The 23,100-nt window shown below is 35.2% G+C and overlaps 1 protein-coding gene across 1 annotated transcript in view; it reads left to right on the top strand.

Annotated features, from left to right (window-relative positions):
• The first annotated feature begins 11,038 nt into the window (after positions 1 to 11,038).
• The window catches only part of Nup35 (nucleoporin 35), a 46,488-nt gene continuing 34,426 nt past the window's right edge, over positions 11,039 to 23,100 (top strand). Inside the window, exons 1-3 of the mRNA XM_027943992.2 lie at positions 11,039 to 11,125; positions 14,472 to 14,642; positions 17,799 to 17,926. Coding sequence (XP_027799793.1) covers positions 11,086 to 11,125; positions 14,472 to 14,642; positions 17,799 to 17,926 — 339 coding nt within the window. The 5' untranslated portion in view covers positions 11,039 to 11,085. The remainder of the gene's footprint in view (positions 11,126 to 14,471; positions 14,643 to 17,798; positions 17,927 to 23,100) is intronic.

The raw sequence follows: 23,100 nt of genomic DNA, 5'->3' as shown, positions 1-23,100 counted from the left end.
TAGGTTTTGGTAAGAAATTTTAAATACAGTTTTAGGAGACCTAAAATCATTTACAATTTTATCTCTGGCCAGAGGCTTGAATTGGTTCTTTTTGTTTTTCTTTAATGTTTCCATATTGACAAGAGTGAACATTATAAATTTGCTTCCAGATTTTTATTTTAGGTGCTGGGGTTGTGGCTCAATGGTAGTATGCTTGCCTACCATGTGTGAGGGACTGGGTTCAATTCTCAGCACCACATATAAATAAATAAAATAAAGTTCATTGACAAACTACTGATATAGATGATATAAAAAAGGAGATTTTGAATTTATTTTCAGCATAAGTTATACTTAAAATTAGAGTTATTAGGGGCTAGAATTGTGGCTCAGAGGTGGAGTGCTCACCTGGCATGCATGAGGCACTGGGTTTGATCCTCGGCACCACCTAAAATTAAAATAAAGATATTGTGTCCACCTATAACTAAAAAATTAAAATTAGAGTAATTAAGACAATTTATTGGGTAGATTTGAAGTATTTATTTATGACTTAGAAAATGATTGCCTTATAGATTTTATTTTAAAAAGTCATGAGCTTGTCTTAAATACTGTATACCTTAGTTGGAAAGTACACATTGAACCCAAATGTGCATTTGGAAAGGCTTTCTTATACTGTCATGAGCAAAAACTAAAAGTAATAAATGCAAGCTGTGTCTTGATATTGCTTAGAGTCTGACAAGTTGCCATCATGTGTAATGCTTTGAACTCCTTTCTGTGAAGAAGCAGCTCAAATGTAATTAACTTTCCTTGAGCTGTTTGAAGCCCACCAAACCAGGGAGAATTACCCTAAATAGGAGATTGATGTATAATGCTGTCTCTGTGAACAGTATTGCTGAAAGTTCGCTGGCTGAGACTTCTTGATTGACATGAAAGCATTCATTTAAATATATTTTCTTTTGCTGAGTGCTGCTTGATTTTTAGCTATTGAATCTTGTCACATGAGGCTTGGATATACTTTGTTTGTAGTGGATAATATGTTATTTCTGTCTGTAGTTAGGCCAAACTGTTGCCTGTAGTGATCTGGTTATGGTTCAAACATGTCTGTTCTATTTTATCTACTGAAGTTCTTTGAGCATCAATTTTATTTTAATCTTAAGTGTTAGAAGCTTGTTGTATCTGAAATAGATCAGTAGATGTGTTTAGTGCTTTAAATTGGGGGTGCTGTGTCGGGCAATGATTTGTCACAGAAATGGTATGTTTACTGTACAAGGCAATAAGTCATGCTGAGATACCATACTATTCCGTAAGAAGGAATGTTATCATTATGATTCTCTATCACATATATTACAAATTAAATCAAACATTTATACCATATATAGGTCCATTTTGAGGGAAGTGAAAAAATTTCACAGAGTAATTTTTTAACTCTATTTGTTTTTAAATAGATTTTCCTACCTTTTTTTAAAAAGAAAAAAAAATGAAGGTATAATTTCTTTTTGAAAATTGAAAAGCAATAGCCTTCTTAGTAAACTGAAAAGGTTGAGTAGAACAAAGGCACTGGAACAAATAATAAAATTCTATTTACTTTAGACTAATACTTTAAAAACTGTTTTGCTAACTTCATGTTTTAATATGTTATTGATTAAATGTAATTGGAATTGAAAACCCAGGAAATATTTAGATTTTTTAAATTTTGAGGATAAAATTTAAAAATATACTGATTCAAAAATAAAGATTTCAGAGGAAATATAGTGTGTAGTATTTTTATTGAAATTATACTTTGTCTTCCCTTCTTCCCTATTCCTGATTAAAGTGTGTGAACACAGTACTTGAATTTGTGTTTGTGAGTATGTGTGTGAGTGTGTGTGTGTGTGTGTGTGTGTGTGTGTAACCATGTGCACATCCTTTAGAGTCTACCTTTATTCTGATAGGTAGTTTCAGTAGTGGTGGGAAGCCTTTTCAACTTATCAGCATAATTATTAATAATTAGAATTATTCCAGTGGGTATTAAAGGGCCTCCTCTAATGTTATTTCTGCAAATACTCTTAAATGTACTAAACATAATTCAGAGTACCACCCTATAACTTTAAACAGTATGTTAAATCATTGAATTACTACCTGTATATGCAAAAGTACAATACATTAAAAGATAACAAATGTAGCACTATCATTTATTTGTTTTTTCAAGGTGACCTAAATTGTTGATTTTCATGCCCAACGGATTCTGAATGTATTATTCGTACTGTCGTTATATAGCAATTTAAACCAGAAGATTTGAAGTTTTATTTTCTTGCACTACAAGTAAGAGCATTTAGTCAACAAATTTATGGTTTATTTCCACGGGTTTACTTTTGACAAAAAACTTATAGTTAAACTTTTGTATTATAAGTAAAGCTTTGACTTATTTTATATTCATATTTGTAATGTAATCTTTATTGTTTCAAAGAGTTAATATACTTTAATAAAAATAATAAATAATGTTTTAATTATTATTATCCCCTTGCTAATAACTTTATTTCTTTGAGGATATTTATTCAAAAAGACATCACTTATTTGTGTTCAAATTCTGGGTTAAAAATTTTGTTGGCAAGCTAAGCACAGTGGCACACACCTGTAATACCAGCTATTTGAGAGGAAGAAGGATCCAAATTTGAGGCTATACTGGGCAACTTTGTGAGACCTTGTATGGAAAAAAAAAAAGGCTGTGGTATATAGGTCAGTTGTAGAACTCTTGCTTCATGTGTGCAAGGTCTGGGTTCAACCACAGTACTACACACACACACACACACACACACACACACACACACACATACACACACACAAATGTTGGCAAGATACAAAGTATATATTGTAGAGTAAAAATTACTTTAGATGTATGGAGATTCGTTTTTCCATCCACTTTAATAAATGAAAAATAAAGTAAGGTCTTATAGGTGGTATAACTGTGGATAAATTTGCAATTAAAATTCACTAGAGCTTCTAAGCCATTTAAGTCAAAAGAAGATATGATTACTATCAGAATAAACTAATGAATATCTAACAGTTGACTATCTGAACATAATCTGGCACCCACCCCCACATTCACACACCATTACCTCTTTGACTTCATTGTGGACTGCTTTTTCCTTCATTCTCTCTGCCTCAATCACATTGGCCTCTTTGCTATTATTTGAAAACATATAATCATGACCACCCCCACTTCATCACTGCTGTTCCCTCTGCTTGGAGCACATATTCCCCCAGTGAAATCACATCTTTGTTCAAATAGTATCTAAGCTTAGTTAAATTTTCCCTGGCAATCTTATTTTAAGTTACCCATTTCTAACACTTTTATCCCCTTTTCTTGTTTTATTTGCTGCCTAGTATCCTATATGCTTCATTTTGCTGTTTTTCCCCCCCATTAAAGCTTAGACTCTCCAAGAATTTTACTATGTTGTTAGTTGTGTATAGCAGACATTAAAAAAATGCATGTATCCTGAGTAGGTATTCAAAAATTGCTTGTTGAAAAAGAAAGAGGGATTTTCCCCTCAGATTTTTGGATTTGGATAAATGTAATGAGATATCTTGGGGATGAGACCGAGTCTAAACATAAAATTCCTTTGTTTCATATACATATAAGCCTGAAGGCAATTTTATACAGTATTTTTTAGTGTTCCTGAATTTGGCTATGACATGTCACATGGGGTTGGGTATGGAATTTTCCACTTATGGCATCATGTCAGCACTTAGAAAATTTAATTTTTTTAAAAAAATATCATTTTTAGTTGTAGATGGACACAATATATTTATTTTTATGTGGTGCTGAGGATCGAACCCAGTGCCTCACACATGCAAGGCAGGTACTCTACCACTGAGCTAAAACCCCAGCCCCAGAAAATTTATATTTGAGGAATTTCAAGTTTTTAGAATTTTGTATTGGGGTACACATTTAACACATATGAAAATCTTCAAGAGCACAGGAAGAGAATAATTGATATTACTTGTGGAATAGAAATTTTGAGTAATTTCTAAAAGATAGCATGTGGGTTTAGGAATAGATGAAATGTAATAATGTAAAATTAGAATTACAGGGCTGGGTTGTGTCTCAGTGATAGAGTGCTTGCCAACATGTGTGAGGCACTTGGTTTGATCCCAGCACCACATAAAAATAAATAAATAAATAAACAAACAAACAAATAAATAAATGTATTGTGTCCATCTACAACTAAAAAAAGAATTACAGTGGAAGTGGAGTTGTTCTAGGATTGCTCAAATCTCAGAGGTTACATAGACACAGAGTGCAGGGAAGGAGCATGGCAGTGAGGGCTGAACATGCAGTACATCACAGAGTACATCACAATAACTAATGCTACTGCAAAGTTAAGTTAGCTGAGGACAGAAATCCTCCATTGGAAGTCATTTTTGAAAGATCATTTGATAGATAATGGGGAAATAAGTCAAATCAGTTTATTAAATGCTATGTAATAGGCTGAAATTAGCCTAAAATTCAGTAATAAATAGAATCTAATATTATCACTGTGTACAGATACATAAGTGTGTTCTATATAAGGTTGGTACTATTATTCCCATAATTCAAATGAAACAACTAAGTCTTAGAGTTATTAATGTCACATATATAACTATTAAGTATTTGAAGTCAAGATTTGAGCCTATCTTCAACAAAATACTGGTTCTCTAAATGACCACAATTGTGAAGAGTTTTTTTTTTGTTTTTTTTTTTGATGGCGGCAGGTAGTAGGTACCAAGGATTGAACTCAGGGGCACTTGGCCACTGAACCACATCCCAGCCCTATAATGTATTTTATTTAGAGGCAGGGTGTCACTGAGTTACTTAGTGCCTCGCTTTGCTGAGGCTGGCTTTGAACTGATCCTCCCGTGCTGCGGCCACACCCTGCATCGAGTCATTAAAAAAAAAAAAAAAAAAAAAATATATATATATATATATATATATATATATTAGTCATTGCTGGACTTTATTGTATTCATTTATTTATATACGGTGCTGAGAATTGAACCTAGAGCCTCACACACGCAAGGCAAGCACTCTATCACTAAGCCACACCCAACCAAATCATTTTTAAAGTTAATTTTTCACCCTTAGTTTTCACATAAGTTGGGACAGAATATACCACTTTTGAACAGCCTAGTATTTAGGATTACTGTTGCTTTGAAAATATTTAGACTAATCGTCAAAGATACTCAAAATTGTAGAGAATAGCATAATTACCTGGGATGTTGATTAACTCATGGCTTTTCTTGTTTAATGTACACACTGAGCCACCATCTCCCTTCTCCCCTTCTGACCTCCCTACTCAGCAATGATTTCAAGGAAAATCCCAGACATTAACTCTTTATAAAGTCCATACCATTTCTTCCACAAAGGTATCCATTTTGCCTGCTCTACACTTCAAGGTTTTTAAATATCTTATTTAACCAATCTGATAGTTCAAATAAAACACTGGGAAATAAAATTACAGTTGAAAGTTTTGAAGTTATTCTTTCACTTCCCAAAGGCGTAAGGATCAATTTTTTAATTAACTTAAAGACAACAGGTGAATCAGCTAAACATGTTTCTTTTGATGCTTGACTGCCTCTTTTCTGCCAGTTGTTTACTATAATGAAATTATGAGAAAAACCTCAGAAATATTCACTTGTAATCATTTGTTTAAAAAATTTTGAAGACATGGCTTTCTTTATTGTTTGGCGTAGTCAGATAGTGTAAATAATAGCTAATGGATTTGCATTTTTCTAGAGATGATCCCTGTACCTTAAAATCATTTGCCCTTGGACCAATGTCCTATGAAGTCATGATTCCTATGTGTGCTTTGTGTGACATCACAGTGTAGGTGAATAACACTCCATATGATGACAGCATGAGCAATAAAATGCTCCCTCCCCTTACTCTCTTTCTGAAGTCGACAAACTCCATCTTTTTTCAAAAGTCTTACTAAAGGTGCATATCATTCTTTCTTCATTTCAATTTTAAAGCTTTCTTTGCTTTTTATGGAATAGACTGAGTGTTTAAGAGCAGCAAGTTCATTTTTATATTTATATACAAAAACTGCATATTAATAGACATTTATAAATAGGTTTATGAATATTCAGGATATACGAGTGATACACAAGCAGTTTGGCTGTGAATATATCAAAGTTATTGAAAATAAATTTTGAAATATTACATTTTACTTTTTCAAAATTTGAGTTTAGGAGAAAGTTGAAATATATGTAGCTCAGAATTAATTTTCAGGTTGAGCTCTTTATAGCTTTAGGTTCTACATCTAAAAGTCAGGGGTTACCTTAATACGTGTTGGTCAGAAGACAGGTTAGGAGGCATGAATCCTGAGTTGGTGGGGTTTGTACACTTCCTATGTTCTTTTTTTTTTTAACTAGAGGAATTCTATTTGTATTTTGTAAGCATCTGCACTATATTTTTGAAGAAGTGCTTCCCTATCTACAGTTGAAAATCAATAGTCTACAAAAATATCACTCTGATGGAATCTTATGCCCTGGGGAGGGAATTACTAATCCAGACTAGAAATGGGATAGGTTCCACTTTAGGTGATATTAGGCTTGTGACCAGAATAGAAAGGACAAAAGTGAAGTATTATAATTAAGATAATATTCGTGGTGAACATGAAAATATTTTTAAGGATTGTAGCTTAACAAAAAATACAAAAAAAATGTGTTTCTCATTCAGGATAATTCAAATTTTTAAAAATCATAACTGGGTGAGGTGGTTCACACCCGTAATCCAGCAACTCAGGAGGTTCAGGCTGGAGAATTGCAAGTTGGAGGCCAGCCCACATGACTTTGCAAGACCCTCTCTCAAAATAAAAAAATAAGTAAAAGGATTGGTGATGTAGCTTAGCAGTAAAGTGCCCATTGCTTTAATCCCCAATACCAAAAAACCAAACAAAAGCCAACAAACAATCCCCCCAAACAATTCTCAACTTCTTTCAGATTGTCATTAAAGTAAATTAAATACAAAAAAAAATACAAAATTAAAATCTCATTATACAAAAAAGTAATAAAAGAAGTAGTAACAGGTCTTAATTTGTTATAATAAAGACCGCAAACATACCAAATTGTACCAGGTAAGTGATGTCAGAGAATTATCTTTTAATATTTAGAGCTTTTATGAGTTTATTCATTCATTTCCCCCCACATGTATTTATGATGAAAATGATGAAAATACAAGAAAAAAAGAGTAACAGTTCCCCTCTCAAGAAAATGGGGGATGAAATTGCTGGGTCAGGTTTCATGGCAAGGATGGACTTGAACTTGTATTTGAAGGAAAAACAGGACTTTATAGAATGGAGGGAAATGAAGGGGTGTTACGCAGAGCAAGATATCCAATGTGAAGATGCCTTAAACCCTAGATAAACCCTAACTTTATCTATTCATACCTGAATGAATAGATAAAGTTAGGGTTTTTATTGTTATTTTTTTGTTGGTGCTGGGGCTTGAACCCAAGACCTCACACATGCTAAGCATGTGTTATACCACTGAGCTATACTCCCAGCACCCAATGAGGGTTTTTGAACATCCAGGTTAACAAACAAGGAAGTTTTGATTAATGGTGTGTTAGGCTCAGTGGAAGATATTGAAAGCAGGGAACTGTGAAGTGTTGGCTGTAATTGTCTAAAAATTGAGGAGGCAGAAAGAATAGGACTTTGTATCTCAAGGTCTGACAAAAGGAAAAGTGGACAACAGTAAAAGCAAAGCAGATAAGGCACTGTGCTAAGCATAATGTATGGTTTCTGTTTTATAAAAAGTTTTATCTAGGGATTAAAATCCAAGTTATACGGGTTTTAGGTGGGATTATTATGTTCTGAATTCAGATGCATTTGACTCTCAGTTCTGCTCTCTGTCAAAAATACTATGATTTAATTTGGAGTTTCTAAGGCACTAACAGAAAAAGTGACAACTGGAATAGGGGCTGGTTTTAGGGGTAAAATGAGATTGTTTTAGGTCTGATATACTGATAGGTTTTACAACAAGTTTCTGGAAAAGTGGCATTTTGCTTTAAAGGTTGGTGCAGTATTGAAAGTTATTTGTATAGATGTGACGATTGATAAAGACTTCAAGGGATATGATTAAGAGTTGAAGAAGGAAAGAGATGACAAGGGCTTGACTAAAAATAAGATTTTCAGGTTAGAAAGAAATAGGATCAGTTATTGAAAAGTCAGGGAAGAAGTAGAAAGTCATCATTAAAAACAATGATAAAGTGAAGATAGGGAAACATCATCTGATAAGATCTATCTGAACTCTTCTGAGATCTTGAAACAAATTGATAGAAATTAGCACATGTTAGCTAGATGGAGGAAGAAAATATAGGGAAGTTTTAAAGACAGGGCAAACTGGACCTCACAGCTTGATAAAAAAAAGAGCCAGTGGAAAGGGTTAAGATTGAAATACATTAGAAGAAAGGGAAAATATTTTGTAGAGGAAAAACGTTCTTAATTTGAAAAATACTGAAAATAGTAAATAACATCCATAATTAACCACAAAAGTTATGTAAAATATGTCAAACACCCTTCTTTTAAATTCTTGAATTTACAAACCTCTTTTCCACTGTCTCTTGTTAATAGTTTGGACAAGTCTTTTCCAACTTTTTCTGTAAATCAATCTCTCTCCCTCTTTTTCATCTTTCTCTGTTTTCCCTCATCTTGCATCTGTACCCAAATATATCTTTTTATTAAATAAAAATGAAATGCCACATACATATATTTTTTTCAAATTACTTCTTCATATAGTTCATACAGCTCTTTCTAGGTCAATATACACTCCCAATTACATATCACATGTATCATTCTTTTAAACATGTATAGAGTTCTTTTCTTTGCCAAGTTCATATTTTTTAGAGAGAGAAAGAGAGAGAGAGAAGACGAGAGAGAGAGAGAGAGAGAGAGAGAGAGAGAGAGAGAGAGAATTTTTAAATATCTATTGTTCAGTTTTCGGTGGACACAACATCTTTATTTTATTTTCATGTGGTGCTGAGTATGGAACCCAGCGAGCGCCCCTCGCGATATGGCTTGAGCCATATCCCCAGCCCGAAGTTCATAATTTTTATAGAAATTCGTTCATTGAGGAATCTTTCTTGGCATCTTAATTCTAAAAATGTACTGCTTTGTTTTATGGACTTAACAATGGTCCCCAAATATGTTCACATTTTAAACTCTGGAACCTGTGAACACTGTTTTATGTGGCAAAAAGTGCTTTGCAGATCAGATTATTATTTTATTCACCTTGAATGGATACTGATATGGGATTATCCTGGATTATGTGATGAGCACATGCTCATATCCTTATAGAAGGAGGGAGAGGGAGATTTAATGATAAAGTTGGGGGAAGCAGTGTCAGAGAGACAAAAGATGGTATGCCACTTCCTAGGCAGGAAGATGACAGAAGCCTAAGGATACAGGTAGCGTTCAGAACGTAGTAAAAGCAAGGAAACAGATTCTCCCTTGTGTCTCCAGAATAAGCTAGTTCTGCTGATCCCTTGATATTAGCTATAAAAAAACTCATTTTGAATTTCTGTCCTTCAAAGTATGAAAAGATAAATCTTAGTTATTTCAGGTAACCAAGTTAGTGGTAATCTAGTAAGACCTTATCTGAATTTAATTATGCCTGCAAATAACCATTTCCAAAACCACTCACATTCACAGTTAGGACTTGAACATAACTTTCCATTTTAATTTTTTAGGGGGTACACTGGGGGATTGAACCCAGCAGCTTTACCACTGAGCTGCATCCCCAGTCCTTTTTATTTTTTATTTTGAGACAAGGTCTCACGAAGTTGATGAGACTGACCTCAAATATGTAGTCCTCTTGCTTCAGTATCCTGAGTTGTGAGGCTTATAGGCATGTGCCCCTGTGCCCAGTTGAATGTAACTTCTTTGGGGGCTATAATTCAATCCATACACTCATTAAAATGAGTCAGTTCAACCTGCAAGTTCTTTTTGAAATTTGAACCCTGAAATTGCTATTGCTTTACTCCAATGACAAAATTCTGGATTTGGGTTTTAGAAGGCCTCAAAGGAAATAGAAAAAGATGGGTGGCTATTTGAGGCTAATGAGCTTGCATCCCAGATTACATAACATGCAGCACATTACTCTTATGGAGTTTATAAAATGCAAAACTAAACAATATACTTTTACACACACACTTAGGATTTGTGTGTGCGATATCAATACATGAATATGCCTAAACAAAAGCAGCAGAGTGATGGGAGGAGTATGACAAGATTCCGCCATGTGGTGTGTTCCCAAGTGTTTTTTATTATCCACTACTTAATATTTATGTATGCGTTTGTCAGCGTTTTTGTTGTTGTTGATGTTGTTGGGGGGCGGTTTACTGAGGATTAAACTCAGAGGCACTCACCACTGAGTCTCAGCCCTATTCGTATTTTATTTAGAGACAAGGTGTCACCAAACTGCTTAGCGCCTCCCTGTTGCTGGGGCTGGTTTTGAACTAGCAATCCTCCACAATCTCAGCCTTCAGAGCCGCTGGGATTAGAGGCGTGTGCCACCGCGCCTGGCAACTGTTCTCTTGTATGTATTCTTATGCAATGAAACACAGCACCCGAGTTAGGCTTTAATGTATAATTGTGCCTACACACACAGTTTAAAATAATCAATAGAGATGATATAAAATTCGTTTCAAGAAAGGAGCGTCTTGCATTCAGCGTAGAAATTGACCCCGTCTCATCAAGCTTACTTTTCCAGGTGTTACTGAGAAAATCTGACAGATGACAGAGCATTGGGGAAACTCGCATTAATTATGAAAATTAAGTAAAGAAATCTGTACTCCTATAAGCGTCGCGCACTAACAAGCCAAGAGGCTCCCAACTTGACAAAAATCATTCCCAGATTCCCAGGTCCCACGCTGCTTCACCACCTTCCCAATGAAATCCTTTTCATGCAGACTCCCAGAACTAGCAAAAGTTACCCTATTTCAAAATGGCTGCAGTGCGCACGACATCCGTATAGCGCATGTCCGGAAGTTACGCAAACCCATAAGGTAGCGCGCTCCAGGAGGCGGGGAGGGTTTCCGCCTTTTTTGAAAATTGGGAAGGTCCCGGGATTTGAGTAATTTCCGCGGTCGCGATGGCAGCCTTTGCCGTGGAACCCCAGGCGCCCACTCTGGGTGAGTGAAAAACTGCTTTTCTTTGCTGGCAGCGCCATCCATGCTATAGGTTTGGAAGCGGGCAACATTGGACAGCAGTAATCTACAGTCTGGTATGGTTTCAATTGCGAAGGAGCAGCCTCTGGGTCTCCCCAAGTTTCTAGTTGGTACCCTATTCAAGGCGTCGCCTCCGTGAACCACTGGAAAGCAGGAGGTACCAGGAGTGTGAGGAAATAGCTGTGACTGAACTGTGAGTTTTGCCTCCGTACACCGGCTGCTTCAGACTGGCTAGTACCGGAGACTCACTCCAACCAGCGCTGGAGACTGACGGCCGGATTTCGGGTTTCCGGGATTCCCGGAAGCGTCCTGGGGAAGGGACTGAGTAGCGTACACGTGGGTGGGCGCTGTCCCTGAGTGTGCGGTTACAGTCTACTGCTAGTTTGTCGCTTGTAGTTCTGTTTTGAGTCTTTCCCTCTCTCGGGCTTTGCAAAAGGAATCCATTATTAATGGAAACGTGAATCGTGTGAAATAAAATCATTCAGGTGGTGGTAATCATTAAGTTGGCCTTCATGGCTAGGAGTTCCTAAGGTTTTTCCCGCCTTTACCTTGGGAAAGTGGCTGTTTCAGGTTTTTTCCTCTAATTAATAAATCATGATATGATTTTTAAAGATTCATTTCCATTTTTTTATTGTGAAGCCTTGTTAAAATATGTCATCTTTGAAAAAATTTATCCAGTTAATATGTTGATTCCTTTTTTTCCCTCTTGAGTTTTGTGAGTTGTGACAACCGTGGAAAATTTTAGAAGGGCGGGGGAACCTTTCTACTATCATATAAACTTACCTTAATATTAGATTATTACTTTTTGAGTTTGAAAAAGGAAAAGAGAGAAAGCAGACATGATACATATTATGTAGAATTATTATTTTTTTCTTTTGTAGATTTGAAGGTCATGGGAGGCTTCCCACGTCTTGTGTAATATAAGTTCCTTCTAAGAATAGAGTAACTTGAACTGTTTTGGCATGTCATAAACAATGCATAATGTCAATAATGCAGATACTCTGCTACATTAAAACTTGTGTTCAGACGTTGTTTTTTTTTTTTTTATATCTTAGCAGACATTTTATTTTCAGCTCAAGGTGTTCAGTTCAACAAAGAGTGTTTTTGTGATTTCTGGTGTTGGGAAATGAATCTAGACCTTGAGCTTGCTAGATTAATACTCCACCGTTGAGCTACATCTCTAGTCCTCAACAAAGACATTCTGGAGTGTATATTTGTTGGGCTTAGAAATGTGAATAAATCTATTCTTGTTTATTGCCTAGCCAGAAATCTGATATTACCTGATATTAATTGTTCAAGTCCACGTATTGCAGATATTCCAAGTATCTATTGTTATAACATTCTCAGTACTAGTGTATTAAACCAAAAGTTTACTTGAACAAATTGTGTTAATTGCAGTACTTAATATTTAGGAGCACAGACTTTAAAACGAAATTTAAGACATACAGGTTTCAGTGGTTAAGGTTCTCTCTTTAAGTGAAATTTAGCCCTGAGGGATGATTAGTGACAGAGTCCAGATTAAGAGCCTGTTGTGTCCTCTTCGCTCTGGTGCTTTCTACTGTATCAGTACATATTTACATATATCAGAATTTTTCTTGATCTAATTTATATACTTGCCATAATATTTTTTTCCTTTGGGGGATGGGTGAAGGTAGGCTGTGGTGTTACTAAAAACTTTGTATTTTGTTTTGGCTTTCTAAACATGTTCAGAATACCTTTTGTTTAGACTTTTTTTTTTTTTTTAAAGAATTTTTAATATTTATTTTTTGGTTTTCAGCGGACACAACATCTTTGTTTGTATGTGGTGCTGAGGATCCAACCCGGCCGCACGCGTGCCAGGCGAGCTTGCTACCGCTTGAGCCACATCCCCAGCCCTTGTTTAGACTTTTTGCTTGAGCTTAATGTATTTTCTTTGGAAGTATGTAGTATACCACAATAATTGCACTACAGAGTAATTACAATGTAATTATATTTCTTCATACCTTATTTTAGTGTTTATCCTTTACTTGAATTATTTTGCTGTTTTCTTCTTTCTGCACTTGTATCATTAATACTTATATCTATTATAATGAGAAATAAGAGGAAGAATAAATAATTGAAAGGTTTTGGGTAACAAGAAACAAATTTTTGAGGCTCTTTAGAAGTTCAGTAAAAGTTAATAAAAGCCATATAAGGAAGATATCAAACATTTGACCTTTCTGAGTGCTGTGAATCATAGGCTTGTTACCTAGTTGAAAGTTTTCTTTTCATAAATATAAATTATAAGTTCTTCACTTATACATTAATCACTAAGTTAATTAATATGTATACTGTAAATTGGGACAATTAATTTTGAATTGATGATTGTGAGATATTAGTTCTTTCTTTAAATTGGTTTTATATTAGGGAAACTTTTATTGATTATAGCGGTCCTAACTTTAATGATTTAAAATGATCCAAAAATGAAAATTTACAACTCTTTTCAATATATTTCTGAATTGCCATATTTCACTGCATAATCATCACAGGTTTTATGCCAAAGTTTTTTTGCAAAAAAGTGGAGTGTGACCATTATATGAAGCTTTTTTTATTTTTCTTAAAAATTACTTATTACTAAACCATCTTTGGCTGGCCATGGTGGCCACTGACTCCAAAGATTGAGGAGGGTCACAAGTTCAAGTCTAACCTCAGCAACTTAGCAAGGCCCTAAGCAACTTAATGACAGCCTGTCTTAGAAAATAAATAATAAAAAGTGTCTTTAATGCAAGAGTAGTATGCATGGAATGCTTCTGAATATCTATTAACATGGCAGTGATGATTATGGTGAAATGCTGTAGGATGCCAGTTATCACTGTTATTGTATTAGTTTTTTTTATGTGTGAAGGATTATACTTTTATTACATGATTCACTATTTTTGTGTGAGGGGAAAAATAAAAAAGCTGAATCCATTGTTCATGATTTACCAAGACTTAGTGTAAAAATGTAGTATACTTTGCTTGTTTTTAGTTGTTGAATAGTAGAAACTGACCCAGAAATTGAAGTTATTCTGTTCATATAGGGATTTTTTTTTAGATAATATATTAGTTTATAAATGTGTTGATTTTAAGATAGTGAATTAATGTAAACAGAAACATCTGTCAAAGATTAATATGTTGAACACAAGATAATTTTACATTTTTCTAAAAATTTTACTAGCTTTGAAAATAAATTCAATTATGCTCTGTAATACTTAAGAATTTTGATTAAATTCTCAAACTTGTGCTTGATTCTCATAGTTTTGTTAGGTATTGTAATGCAAAGTTCTTTAATTTTTTTTATTTTTTTGATTAGGATCTGAACCAATGATGCTGGGTTCACCCACGTCTCCAAAGCCAGGAGTTAATGCCCAGTTCTTACCTGGATTTTTAATGGGGGATTTGCCAGCTCCAGTGACTCCACAGTCTCGACCAATTAGTGGGCCCTCAGTAGGAATAATGGAAATGAGGTCACCATTACTTGCTGGTAGGTGAATTGCTTAAAATAGTTTTATAGTATATCGAAACATGGTCGAGTATTTTGAAAGAGCAGTGGTGCAGCATTCACTCTCATCAACTCATTTATCGATTTAAACAGGTTAAACAGTACTTCTGTTATAAAGCAATTCCCTTATTTTAAGACTCTTGGAATAGAGGTTTAAATATTATAAGCTATTATAATTTCAAGAACCACTCATTAAAAATATGTGTGCTGTATTTCATGTGATCTAAGATGCTGTATTACCACTAAGAAAGAAAAAACAGTAAATATGACACAATTTTAAGATGTCATTGTTTAAGAGAGAGATTTAAAATTATGTGAAGGGGTGTGGTACCTTTTAGAATTGATGAAATATATTCAGCTGAATTCAATTTAAATAAATTCATGTTAGTATATAAGAATAACACATGTCAAAGAAGTTTAATTAGAAAATTTGTAGACATGAATTCTACAAATAGTCATAATGAGTATGTTAACTTTCTATCACTGTGATAAGAATAACTGAGAAAAACAACTTGAGGAAAGATTTATTTTGGATCCTGGTTTCTGAGGTCTCAGTCTGTGATCACTTGGCTGCCTTGATCCTGATCTCCAGTGAGACAGAACATGATGGTGGGAGGGTGAGGTAGAACAGAACTGCATATCTGATGGCGGCCAGGAAGCAGAGAGGGAGAGAGAGGGTCTGGGGACAAGTCTCCAAGGGTATGCTTCCAAGGACCCACTTTCTTCAACTGGGTCCTTCCTCCTACACTTTCTACCATCTTCTAATAGTCTAGTTAGCTATTAATCAGGGATTAGTCCACAGATAAAGTTAGAGCCCTCATCCTCTAATCACTTTCCAAAAACCCCACCTCTGAATATTGCTGTGTAGGGGACCAAACCTTCTAACACACGAGCCTTTGGGGACATTCCAAATCTAAAGTACAACAGTGAGTTAAGATTCTCATTTATGTATAGTTTTGTTTTTATGCAAAATTTGCATTGTCAGCACAAAGTATTGTAACCCAAATTGAACCCGAATTTATTACAAGATTTCTTTAGTAAAGTATATTTTAAAAGAGAACTTTGAAGTGTTAGTTATGAGTAGTGAGAATTTAGTATAGAAATGGTAGAATCCCAACTGTGAGCTAATGCACTTTTAATAGTTGTTTAAATGGAAACCTTTTTTAATAGTCTTTTAAAGTATTAATTGTTATAAAGTGGTTAATTACCCTTTTTTGGGGATTGATCAAGGAGAATCATAAATTATATTTGAAGTAATTTTCTTAATTATTTTCTGGACAGACTTTTTATTTTAAACGTATTATTTTATTGTAGCTACCATCTATTGAGTGCTGTGACTCAGGCAGTATACTAATACTAATCATTTTATGAGCATGCCCTTGGAGACTTGTCCCCAGACCCTTTCTTTTCTCCTTCTTTCCGCTTACTCTCTCTGCTTCCTGGCCACCATGAGGTGAGCAGTTCCTTTCTACCACACCCTCCCACCATCATGTTCTGTCTCACTAGAGATCCAGAACAAAGGCAGCCAAGTGATCACAGACTGAAACCTCAGAAACCAGGATCCAAAATAAATCTTTCCTCAAGTTGTTTTTCTCAGTTATTCTTATCACAGCGATGGAAAGTTAACATACTCACTATGAGTATTTGTAGAATTCATGTCTACAAATTTTCTAATTAAACTTCTTTGACATGTGTTATTCTTATACTAATATTTAAATTCAGTTTATTTAAATTGAATACACAAATTTAGATGTGGTGTCTCATTTTTAAGAAGTCAACTTTAAAGGGTAGGTTGTCTTATTATTTTTTAAGAATTGGCTTTAAGGGGGGTATTAGTATCTCCCTCCCTATTTTTTTTGGGTGGGGGTACTGGGAATTGAACTTGGGGGCACTTGACCACTAAGCCACATTCCCCACCCTATTTTGTATTTTTAGAGACAGGGTCTCACTGAGTTGCTTAGCACCTCACTTGCTGAGACTAGCTTTGAACTCATGATCCTCCTGCTTCAGCCTCCTGAGCCTCTGGGATTAGAGGCGGGTGCCACCGTGCCCGGCAATATCCCTATTTTTAAAAAAAGTATCTCCATTTTCCAAAACAGGAAACTGAGGCTAAGTGTAATGAATAATTGGTTGAGGCTCACTTATTAGGGACAGAGTGGAATGTTAAAGCCCTGGTCAGTCTCATTCCATAGCTTATGCTATACTGTTCAGGCACAGATGTCAATTAGTCTTACAGAGGGCCTGGGCTGCTTCACTGTAGCATTGCTAAAGATATTTTTATGTTTAAAAAGTTTGTCCTTTTTTTATGTCTTTATTATCTACTTAAATATATTTCTACTTTGAGAAAAATAAATGAGACCCCCTTTAATTGTGGTAGTTAAATTCCATATTGGGGGATTATAGTCATTCAGGTATACATGGAATGACTTTTTTTTTTTTTTTTTTTTTTAAAGAGAGGGAGGGAGGGAGGGAGGGAGAGAGAGAGAGAAGAGAGAGAAGAGAGAGAAAGAGAATTTAATATTTATTTTTTAGTTTTCGGCGGACACAACATCTTTGTATGTGGTGCTGAGGATCGAACCCGGGCCGCACGCATGCCAGGCGAGCGCGATACCGCTTGAGCCACATCCCCAGCCCTGGAATGACTTTTAAGTGACAAATAGGAGCACATTTTGTTTTTTGAAATGGGGTCTCACTATATTGCCCAGGCTGGTCTCTAATTCAAGTGATTCTCCCACCTCGGCCTCCTGAGTAGTTGGGATCTACATGCCTATCTGTGGGCACAGTTTGTATTGATATACTAAGCATTTTGTAGACAAAGCAAAATTTACATGTTTTCTAAAACTAAAATTCCTATTAACTACTTTTTCTGAAACCTTTTATTTAAGTGGTCTGTGGAACAGCAACATTGGCATCACCTGGGAGCTTATTAGAACTGCATGACCTCAGACTCCACCCTACACTTTCTGAATCAGTCTGAGTTTTACCAAGATCCCCAGGTGACTATTATGCATATGAAAGTTTGAATAGTTCTAGGAGACAAAGAGTTTGTTAGTATTTCAAAAACACAAATTTAAAAAATCTTACTAGAAAGATGAAAAATTCCTTTGCTTTCTCACCTGTGTTTTTCATACATCTTAGGTGGGTCACCACCACAACCAGTTTTACCAGCTCATAAGGATAAAAGTGGAGCTCCACCTGTTAGAAGTATATATGATGACATTTCTAGCCCAGGACTTGGATCAACACCTTTAACTTCAAGAAAACAGGTGATGTACATATCCTCTTGGTCCAGATATTCATTTTATGTTTTTATGTGGCTATACAGTGAAGGTCAGTAATTTGAAAATTTTCTCTGTGGTTTGTTCAAGTGTAACTATGTTGCACAGAATAAGAATTAGGTACTTTTGCCATGAATTGTACTTAAAATGTAGTTTTTCTTCATGTATGTAGTTCTGTGGTTTTTATAGGTATGCACTCATGACTCCAACCTATTTAATATATATGTAGAATATGATTATGGTTTAAGTCATTCCAGTTGTTTAAGAAGATCAATATTTATACATAATTTTCTGAAAGAACAAATGAAAATCCAGGGTTTTGTCTACATATAAAGCACTTGGCAAAGAATTGAGATCTTTGTTTTGTGCATGTTTTTATTAATGTAAATCCAATACCCCCCCTTTTTTTTCTTGTTTACTTATTTTACTAAAATTGCTTCCTGTATATTTATGAGTTGATTGTTTAGTATGTTCCTGGTGTAGGTGTTTTGATGGTAGTGCTAAGTTTTGGTTGGTATAGGTGTTCTTTTCATTTTTGCATTATATTCAAAGTAGAGATTCTCAGTTTTGATGGGACTAACAACAATAAAGTGTCCTAATACTTAGATAGTACTTGCTTGCCATGTGCAGGCCTTGATCTTACAATTTCTCTCTTTTTTTGGAGGGGTTGGGGACCAGGAATTGAACTCAGGGTCATTCCACTGAGCCATATCCCCAGGCCTATTTTGTATTTTTATTAAGAGACAGGGTCTTACTGAGTTGTGAAGTGCTGAGGCTGGCTTTGGACGCGTGATCCTCTTGCCTCAGACTCCAGAGCTGCTGAGATTACAGGCGAGCACCACTGCACTTGGCTTTCTTTTTTTTTTTTTTTTTTTTTGAGAATAAGGAAAAAGAAGGTTTATTTCTTGGCTAGCAAAGGAGAAACACAGGGACTCTAGTCCTAAAGGCTGCAATTCTGCCCATCAACAGAAACAGGGAGCTTTTAAAGAGGTGAATCAAAGCTATATGTCATGTGTTTTCTGTCTGTAGTTGTAATTTACTTGTTAATACGGCAGATAGTCGTTTCTGAGATCTTCTGGTATCATCCCCTAAGTTGTTCCTATGATGGATGTGTACTCAGGGACAGATAAATCTGCTTAGGATGGGGAAGAAAGGTAATCCTGTGTTTCCCCTGAGATTAGGGAGGAGAGAGATTAGGGAGGAGCAAGGAGAGAGGAAGAGAAAGCAACAGGTCTATTTTAAAAATAAGTTGTAGTGGCAGAGCAGCAAGGGTTATATTCAGGAGTATAAAGTGAACCACTGTTACATTTCCCCACTGTCAATTTCTTTCTTTTCTTTTTTTAAATACTTTTTAAGTTTTACATGGACACAGTAACTTTATTTTGTTTATTTTTATGTAGTGCTGAGGATTGAACCCAGCATCTCACATGTGTGAGGCAAATGCTCTGCCACTGAGCCACAATGTCAATTTCATTCCATTTTTATGGAAAAATGAGTGACAACATCTCCCAACTGCTTCCTACTGAAAGGGGGTGAAGTTGGGGGAAATAACCCAAAGTCCTTGTTCTATATCAGGTGACTGTGGATATTTAAGGGCATTCAGCATTAGAGCAGTAGAAGATGGCAGGTGACTGGACAAGGCATACATAGGGCAGGGATCAAGCAAGACAACAATAAAGACAGCAAAGCATTACATTTTTTGTAAATAATTAGCACAAAAACAATTAGAAATTCATCCAGTCTCTGAAAACCATGAGGATAGTAACTCATAATCTCATCAGTTAAAAACAGATCATGTTCATAGTGCAGGAGTTTAGGAAGATTTGTAGGTCTTGGAAATGAGACTCAATTCAGGACAAATTTGTGACTCTTGTGATCATTATTACTAGGGACTCACAAGAACCTTTCCTTTATAACCTCCAGGTTACTTGTGGTAGGACTGACACAAGTGTATGTCTTAAGTTACACTAAAGAAACAGTTGTTTTCCTTTGAAATGTCCACGTAGGACTGTGCTTTTAGGCCATACTCTTCTGCCAGGTATTTAAGACCAAGCTGGTCAAAACTGACCTTATTCCTGTCTACTCTTAAGTGTCAGCTGAGATTCCTCAGAGATCATTCTTGGGGACATATGCAAAGCCTTCTGGTTCCTTTAGCTTTCTTCTACTAGTGAGGCCACTTGCCAGGAGGGGTTGGGGTCTGGCTGACCATATGGCTTCTCTTGGAAGCATCAGGGACATTTCTGTTTCTGATGACTCTTCTGTTTGCAGAATGTGCACTGATTGGCTTCCTGCTTTAGGGTTCTCTCAATGTCTCTGATTAGTGGATTGGGTGACTCACCAGAGTTGCAGGGCCCAGAGAGGTCCTGTTGTTCTCTGGGTCCTGGCTGACCGTAGAGGGCAAGGGTTAAAATGTTGGGTGCTTTTTCCTTGGTCCTTTTACTTCCTTGACTTGGTCTCCAAGTTTTTTGATTTTAAACACTCAGCAAGCCAGTTTTAAAGAGGGAGTAACAAGTTATAACTTCAATTTCTATAATTTTACAGATACCCCTTTCATTTAATTGGGTTTAGTGTTAGTATTGGAAGTCAGCATTTTATACGATGGCACTATCTCAAATTAACCCAGACTGCTATCTTTTTTTCTTTTTTCTTTTTTAAATAAGCAGTACCTCTGCAAAATACTAACAGGCAACAGTTTACAAGGAAAATATCAATTGAGATTAACAGTACAAAAACATTTGCATTTTGTGTAATAGCTATGAACCAAGAAAAATAACTTTTATAGTCTTGAACCTTTACTTAGTTATATATTATATTCTCTGAGATCACAGTAATCTTTACAACAAAAATCAATCTTTTGAACACAACTTTAAATGAGCTGAAGTCTAGCTTATTTTGGAGCCATTCTAACATGGAGTAAGGTGGCAGGCAGAGCCTTTATCTCAGGTAAGGCAGGGTTTTTCACAAATAATACAATATAGCATTACATCTGAAACATGAATCAAAGAAAGGCTAAGAGAGCTTTCAACTTTGTTTTTGTGGAAAAAGTGGAAGAATACTTCCATGTTTTACAATGTCACCTTTAAATAGGTTAGGCTCTCCTTATTATGTTCCAAAAATGCATTTAAAAACCAATTCCAGTGTGAAGAGTAACACAAAATTGTATATATAACTTATTGACAACAGGTTACTTTATCTAGCTATAAAATATCAAATGATATGAATAAATATCAACCAAATTTGTTATTTCTATACAAATCCAAGAATTTTGCTACAGATAATTTTAGTTTGTGTAACATAACTTAGCAAAGTGATCTCCTAAGCTTTACATTTAAGTTTAATTTTTTTTTAAAGGGGGGGGGGAGAGAGAGAGAGAGAGAAAATTTTTAATATTTATTTAGTTTTCGGCAGACACAACATCTTTGTTTGTATGTGGTGCTGAGGATCGAACCCGGGCCGCACGCATGCCAGGCGAGTGCGCTACCGCTTGAGCCATATCCCCAGCCCCAATTTTTTTTTTTTAACAATACCTTTTATTTTCATTTTATGTGGTGCAGAGGATTGAACCCAGTGCCTCATGCATGCGAAGCAACCGCTCTGAGCCACATCCCCAGCCCCTTATTTAGAATCCAAAGTGTATGGTGACAATAATCACAGGTCTGCATGGGTTTGAAAAAGAAAAAAAATCAAAGAATAGCCTTAACTTTCTTATACATTTAGGAAACAGTGTTAACGATCAGAAATTGACTTGGTGGAAGCAAACATATATAAGACAGATGACAGTGTGGCCCTTCTATGTCAGATACAGTGTATAAAAGAACATTTATTGCTTACCTTGCAGGTAAACTTAAAAAACTTTCATTTTATAAACTTTTACATAACACTTAGACAAGGCTCAGACAAATATAGTTCTCAAATGCAGGCATATAGCTAGTCACATATATTAGCTAGTCACATATATTTTGGGTGTCAACAATATTGTTATAACCAAAATAACAGTTGTTTTTTAACCAGTTACAAAGTAATCATTTAGGACTTTAAAACAAGTAAAACCCTAATTCCTTTTAGACTTAGTTTCCCCAAGTAATAAAACCTAACCAATACAAGAAAATTATCGATAGATAAGAGCAGATCAGTGTTGCAGACTTTGTTTCATATTAGGACTATAAGTTAAAATAACCTCAACTGACTGCTAATTATAGCCAGTTTAATCACAAACAAACTTTTTGAGATTTACCATCCACGAACCTTCTGCAACTTAGTACTTTACATTCTTAGTTTTGTCCTCTTTCATCTTGGACTTTATCCCAAGAATATTACTTTACCAGACAAAATACCTTTTCATACAGAAACATTTCTTTTACTTTCTTTTTACTAATATATATTTCCATACCTGTAACTTTCTTTTGTCTTTTCTAGTTTTAGACCCTTTATTAATATTCTGAAATAGTCTTTATGAATGTTATCTGTGCATTTAACTTATACAACATATTTCATCCCAGGAGAGGGTTGTATAATCCAGCATATAAAAACACTGTTTCTTAATCTTTTTTTCTCCCAGATTCACTCAAGGGGTTGGAGCACAGGGTATTTTTGAGCCTGACCTGTCCCCGTTATCATTATCACAATGCCATCAACTTTTTTTTTTTCCCCAAGAGAAAATGATATTTAACTGAAAATCTAATACATAGCCAAATTTTCAACAAGTATAAGAACAAAATCAAATCATTTTCAGAAATGCAAAGATGTCAAATATATATTTCCCACATTCTTTCACTCAAGAGAATATTTTTGTCAACAAAATAAGGGCAAATCCCAAGAGAAGCCACTAGTTATAACAAATAATGGTATTAACTTAGGCATCTACTAAAGTGAAACCCTAGAAAACACATCTAGTAAGCAACACAACAGAACACCACAAGAAAGTAAAAAATTCTATATAATTGTTACATTAATAGAAAAAAATACAAATATGGAAACATGACATTTTAATCAACTAATAAAGTCTAAGATATCATTTAACACCCTTGAGTAACATTTAAAGAATAAAAAATTAATTGACTGACAATGGACTGAGAAGGAAATGTATTATTTGCTTACTGCTTGGTCTTGGACTAACAAATAGGTAGACCGTTCCAAGGAATATAGTAGTAGCATTTTGTTGG

This window comes from Marmota flaviventris, chromosome 11 (assembly GCF_047511675.1).
Source record: "Marmota flaviventris isolate mMarFla1 chromosome 11, mMarFla1.hap1, whole genome shotgun sequence".
NCBI classification, from domain to species: domain Eukaryota; kingdom Metazoa; phylum Chordata; class Mammalia; order Rodentia; family Sciuridae; genus Marmota; species Marmota flaviventris.
The sequence above is the reverse complement of the archived record's forward strand: the minus strand, read 5'-3'. Positions and strand labels throughout refer to the sequence as shown.